Source organism: Dendropsophus ebraccatus, chromosome 2 (assembly GCF_027789765.1).
Source record: "Dendropsophus ebraccatus isolate aDenEbr1 chromosome 2, aDenEbr1.pat, whole genome shotgun sequence".
Lineage (NCBI taxonomy): Eukaryota > Metazoa > Chordata > Amphibia > Anura > Hylidae > Dendropsophus > Dendropsophus ebraccatus.
In genome coordinates, this window is record NC_091455.1 from 73,275,157 (window position 1) to 73,281,156 (window position 6,000).

Genomic DNA, 6,000 nt, shown 5'->3' on the forward strand with positions numbered 1-6,000 from the left:
CACAGCCCCAAGCCTAGCTTTTGAATAATTTATTGAATTATTAATTATGTGGTACCCAAAACTTAAGTTGGTGCCAAGTGTAAGGAAACCAGCAGGGTGCGGCTTACTTTATCTCTCCAACAGTGGTTGTAGTTGGTTCTTGTTCATCACTAAGGGGTTAATAAAAGTATGTTTTATCCCTTGGAACGCTTTTTCCCCCTTGCTCATATCTTTAGGGCCCTACTACACCAACAGATTATCTGACAGATTTTTGAAAGCCAAAGCCAGGAATGGATTTGAAAAGACGCGGAACCTTAGTCTTTCCATTGTTTCCTGTTCTCTGTTTATAATCCATTCCCGGCTTTGGCTCCAAAAAGTCTGTCAGATAATTTGTTGGTGTAATAAGGCCCTTAGGCTTTTAGACATCTATAGTGCAGGCCTTAATTGCGGACCACATTATGTGTAGTACTGTGCAATTCACTAACCACTATATAGAAGATAGTAATCCATTGTCTGTCTATAATTTACTTTAATTAAAATTAAAGTAATTTACTTCTATTAAAAAATCTCAAATCTTTTCATACTTATCAGCTGCTGTATGTAATGCAGGAAGCAACTCTCCACAGTAGGAGAGGTTTTCTAGGGGGATTCATAGAAAATTGAGACAGAGTTCCTGTCTCAGCCAGAGATGTCAGCAGAGAGCAGTGTCAGACTGAAAATCAAACAACATTTCCTGCATGACATTCAGCAGCTAATAAGTATGGGAAGACTTGAGATTTTTTTATAGAAGTAAATTACAAATCTATATAACTTTCTGATATCAGTTGAATTGAAAGAAAAAGATTTTTGCTGGACAACCCCTTTAAGGACGGATGAATGGGGCATTACATGTGTCCTTTTTTCTGCTTCCAACACATCAACTTCAGGACTTGCTTGCTGCTTAAAATATTCCTACCCTTTGACTGGCACCATTGTAATAAGATATTCTGTGGCATTTACTTCAATTGATGTTGAGTTTTAAAGGGAATGTACCATGAGGCCTGGGCTGAAGCACTGGAGGTGGGCTGACCCACCCTCAGTGGTCTAATGGAGCAGTGTCATAGAGGGGCAGGGGTTTCCTCCCACTGGGGGTGGGTCAGCCCTCTAGTGCTTCAGGCCAGGCCTGATGGTACATTTAAGGTTATAGCTGATTGTGTGTATGTATGGGTATCTGTGTGTGTGTATATATATATATATATATATATATATAATATATATATTTTTTTTTTTAATTGAAATTTTAAAAAATTACTACTTTGTGACTCCAGTGAAATAAATAGCTTGGAGCAGTGTGTTTAGCTTAGGAACATTCCTCTGTTTAACCTTAGCCATGTTTCTGTGTTACATTATTTCACAGCAAGATACATAGAACTTAATGTCTTGTATGGAGGAAGTGGAGAAGCAGATGTGTCATATTAAAGTAACTTATTGGAAATGTTGCTGTTTGATCTGCGGTGAAGGAACAAATAAAATCCTGAGGGCAGGAAGAATGAAGTGTGTGTGTGTGTGTGTGTGTATATGTGTATTTACACTGTGCTTGTGATCATAAACACTGAAATGTTCACAAATCATATGTGCATTAGGTGGCTGAAACATCACTAACAGGTCTGTTCCCTCGCCATAAAAAGGAAGTAGTGTGGCTAAATACTATGGAGAGAGCACCAAAATGCACTAATATCCTAGATTAAATTGCACATGGATCATGTGTTGTGCATATAGAAACATAGATTTTTTTTTACTGTTTAGAGCCATATACTGAAGCATGTGTTTTTATTTATTATAGTAATTTGAGGACCATAGAGATATTTTGTGATACAGCTACACAAACATGGACAATAATAGACTGAATCTGCCTCCCTACTTTTCTCTATAGAAAAGGAAGGGTCATTTTATTAGGCTTAGTGGCCAGAGTGGGGAAAAAAACAAGAAAAAACTACTTGAACATCTGGAATATCCAGTACAGCATGAATTATTCAGATAGCCCATTTTATTGAGTATGAGCACTTGTTGGATTTGGCCACAGGTAGTTGGCGTTCCGAACAGCAGACATCCTAGGACCAGTTTATCATTGAGACCCCTTCTGATAAAATAGCATTGTCCAAAGAAAAAAAACTCATTTGGTGGTACAGTAATATGGATTACAACTTAAATGCTTCATTGGCATATGTTGTCCAAATGATAGTATACTGCCCTTAATAACTTATTGAAAGTTATTCCTCTGTCAATGATAATATAGAACACCATCACACTGAGTTTACGGTGAGCTGTAAAAAGAAGCCAATATAGGAGGAGATTAATCAAACTTTATGCAAATTTATGCAACTTTATGCAACCAAATAGATGTCAGTTTGTTTGTTTTTAAAGGGGCCTTTTCATACGTGGAAGATGCCATCTGATTGGCTTGTATATTCAATTGCTCCTCTATTCCACAAGGTTTGATAACTCTCACTTTGCTGCAGAAATGTTCAGGAACGTTCCTTTTTTTTTTTTTTTTGTGGATAAGAAACTATGAAGCTGGTGTTTATTCTATGACTAATGGCCAGTTTCTGTTTTCTCTACCAAATCTGACCTCCTTGAGCTTGGCAGTATAAATGTCTGTTTCCAGGACGTCCTAATATAACCCCGAGTCTAAATGTGATCTGTGACTCTGGAGGTGATGTAGTTGAGGGAAAAACATCTCTGAAGTGTCGGAAGAGAACTTCCTGAAAAATGGGTGGCTAAGATGGAAAAACAAACATGCTCTGCTTATAGAAACGGTTACGGCTGTATATCCACTGCCCACTGTACAATCTGTACACCCACTATTTTCTTTCCTTACTGTTTAAAATAAACTTTACCATCAGCCGAGCATGTTGGATGTATGTGTTAGCCACCCACAGTATTTAGGGTTTGCCAAATGTCTCTTCTCGAGGATGGTCACATTTTCCAGCCGAAAAGTCACTATTATATTTAATTACTGTCGGTTTTTGGTTTTGTTTTGCTGCCAGGTCACATCACACCCTATTTTCCATATAAATATAGTTTGTAGTATGTGGCTTTCATGTAGCTTAAAGCATCCAGCTGCAGGAAGAATCATTGGTGTTCCCATATGTTGGCATATTGGAAATCTGTGACAATAAAAAAAAAAATGAAGTTGAACACAAGGGCACTATATATATAGTACAACACTTCGGTTTGAAAAGCTCAACCTCATAGGTTTGTTAGATTTACCATTAGAGTGGTGACAAGGTGATTTTTAGGCTTACATGGTGCACATCAGACTAAAGCTGGCCATACAGTGTTAGAAGTAGGTTTCGTAGGTTTCTTGGACCCCAAGAGAAAATAATCAGTATTATAAATGGTACACGGGGGCTTTGTTACAGATTTTGCCTTAACTCCCAGAAACTTTAAAGGGAACCTTTTCACCGGGGACGCGAGCACAGAGCCCGCCAGACCCCCCCCCCCCCCCCCCCCCAGTGCAGCTCCCGGATACTTACCCTTTCCGACAAGTCCTGTTCCTGGAGCCGGTCATGGGACAAAGATATCGGCGCCCGAAGCTGAGATGAGTCCGATGCCCATAGAGAATGACTGCTCCATTGATTCTCTATGGGCATCGGACTCATCTCAGCGGCGGAAGCGCACGTCTTTGTGCTCTGATATCTTCGTCCTCAACGAGACTCGTCGGAAAGGGTAAGTATCTGGGGGCTGCAGGGGGGGGGATGTGTCAGGCGGGTTACCTTTAAGTTATGCTGCTCTTTAGTTTGTAACCAATGTGAGATTGAATTATTGTCATGGCTCCAGCCCCCATCCTAAAATGAGAAACATACTTTTTTGTGACTTGTAATGAACAAGGACTTTCAAGCAGTTTATGTTGAAAAGAGGTCAAATCTAGCAATATCCTGAATGGCTCATCCTTGTGTCTTTAAATAAAAGCACCCATAAAGTAAAAGGGGAGGCAATACTATGCATAATATATTCATGCTGTACTTATATCTGCCATTTAGCAAGGTTATCAGTATGTAACAAATATTTAAAAACTGATAGTGACTTTTAGTGTTATATTCACATTGTGTCAATTACGTCAAAACTAGAGATGAGCGAATATACAGTACAAACTAAGCCAATCGCTTTGTCAGCTCGAAATTCAGCTTATCAGTCTGCTGCCTTTTAACTCTCTGCTGCTCCTCCCTAGGTGCTTGGAAAAGCTGAATCCAGTAATAGGAAACTTCTCCCAGTTTCCCAGGACTGGATGCAGCTTCTCCCAGCACACGGAGCAGAATGGAGTTAAAAGGCAGCAGGCTGATAAACTGACTGCCAAGCCAACAAAGCAATTGGCTTAGTTTGTACTGTATATTCGCTAATCTCTATTCAAAACTATTAACCCTTTAATAATTGATTTATTGTATTAATATTTTCTGTATTTATTTTGCAGAGCACATGTGCACAGTGGTATACTTTGATGACTGCATGTCAATCCATCAGTGCAAAGTATCATGTGAATCTATGGGAGCATCGAAGTACCGGTGGTTTCACAACGCATGTTGCGAGTGTGTTGGTCCGGAGTGCATTGATTATGGCAGCAAAACAGTGAAATGTATGAACTGCATGTTCTGAGGGCATTGTCTTCAGGCTCTTTACTGCCTGCTGTATAGAACTCTTATTCCTGCCACTAAGATATATTATCTCTATTGAACAAGACTAGTACATGGCGCTGTCTACTCAAGCAGAGAAAATGGTAAAGAAGAATATCTGATGCATAGAAAGGTGCATCCATTTTTTGGTAACCATATTGTATTGTATTTTGTTTTTTATATTCTACATTTCTGTAAATGTTTTAGATTGCTGTGTACCATTTCAGATTAACAGAATGTATTTTTTATAAACCATGTAAAATTAAATTTTATTATATAGTTTACATTTTCACCACCATTTAAAAAGTCTTTACGTTTGGTAACCTCAATTTCTGCAGAAAAATGTTTTATGGTACTTGGATATTGACCTTAGTCTTAAGACATGAGTCACTTGTTGTTTGCAATGTTTTATAAACTGTAATGGCAAATTGTTTACTTTTGGAATTTTAAATTTAAACTTGTTGCACTTTTGGTCAATACTTCAAAATGTTCCATAAATCAGTGTGAATATCTATGTAAGAAGATGAAAAGCATTAATAGTATACAATATGTTTAAAAGGGTTATCTCAGATAAGAAAGCACATTAGACGCACAGCTCTAAAAACGGCACCACCCCTGTCCCCAGGTTGTGTTGTGGTATTACAATTCAGTTTTATTCACTTCAATACAACTGAGCTGCAAAACCCACACCCACACTGAGGACAAGAGCGGTGCTGTTTCTGGAACAAAGCGGCCATGTTTGTCTAAACTTGGATAACCCCTTTAAAACAAATTAGGCCCAAATTGCATTTTCATTTCAACACTTGAGAAGAGATCAACTTTATCTACAGTATTCCTCTGTGCCCTGTATTCCTAGTCGTACATATTGTATGGAAGTTTATGCGAACAAAGAATTTTATCTGCATCAGCACCCAAGTATAGCATGTTCAGTAAACCAGGAGTCAATGCCAGGAAAAAGTCAAAATGTATCACTGAAAATCCTGGTATGCTCAATGTAAAACCTAAGATTAAGTGTAGTATCTGCTCTTATCAGTTTAATATCTGATACGTTTCCTATCTGGGCACCATATATTACATGGATTTTTAGTGCAGGGAGATGGAAAAAGAACTTGCTCTGTCCTCTCCAGGCATTGACATGGTATTGCTGTGCTTCCAAGTTCAGTGCACAATATAAAAAAAATAAAAATTTATATATATATATATATATATATATATATATATATATATATATAGTTTCCCTGAAAATAAGACATCCTCCTAAAATAAGACACTCTTACTAGCCTAAAGTAAGGCATTCTCCTAAAAGTAAGGCTGCCCGTCACAGCTACCTAGTCCCAATCCCCTTGCGGACCTTTACAGCTGGCACCACAGG

At 38.3% G+C, this 6,000-nt stretch overlaps 1 protein-coding gene and 1 non-coding gene across 2 annotated transcripts in view; both read left to right on the top strand.

Annotated features, from left to right (window-relative positions):
- The window catches only part of TWSG1 (twisted gastrulation BMP signaling modulator 1), a 41,122-nt gene extending 36,210 nt beyond the window's left edge, over positions 1 to 4,912 (top strand). Inside the window, exon 5 of the mRNA XM_069960102.1 lies at positions 4,430 to 4,912. Coding sequence (XP_069816203.1) covers positions 4,430 to 4,611 — 182 coding nt within the window. The 3' untranslated portion in view covers positions 4,612 to 4,912. The remainder of the gene's footprint in view (positions 1 to 4,429) is intronic.
- A 691-nt stretch (positions 4,913 to 5,603) lies between these two features.
- LOC138784978 (U2 spliceosomal RNA) lies at positions 5,604 to 5,800 on the top strand. The gene has a single exon (XR_011361997.1). It is a non-coding gene; the product is annotated as a U2 spliceosomal RNA (small nuclear RNA).
- The last annotated feature ends 200 nt before the right edge of the window (positions 5,801 to 6,000 follow it).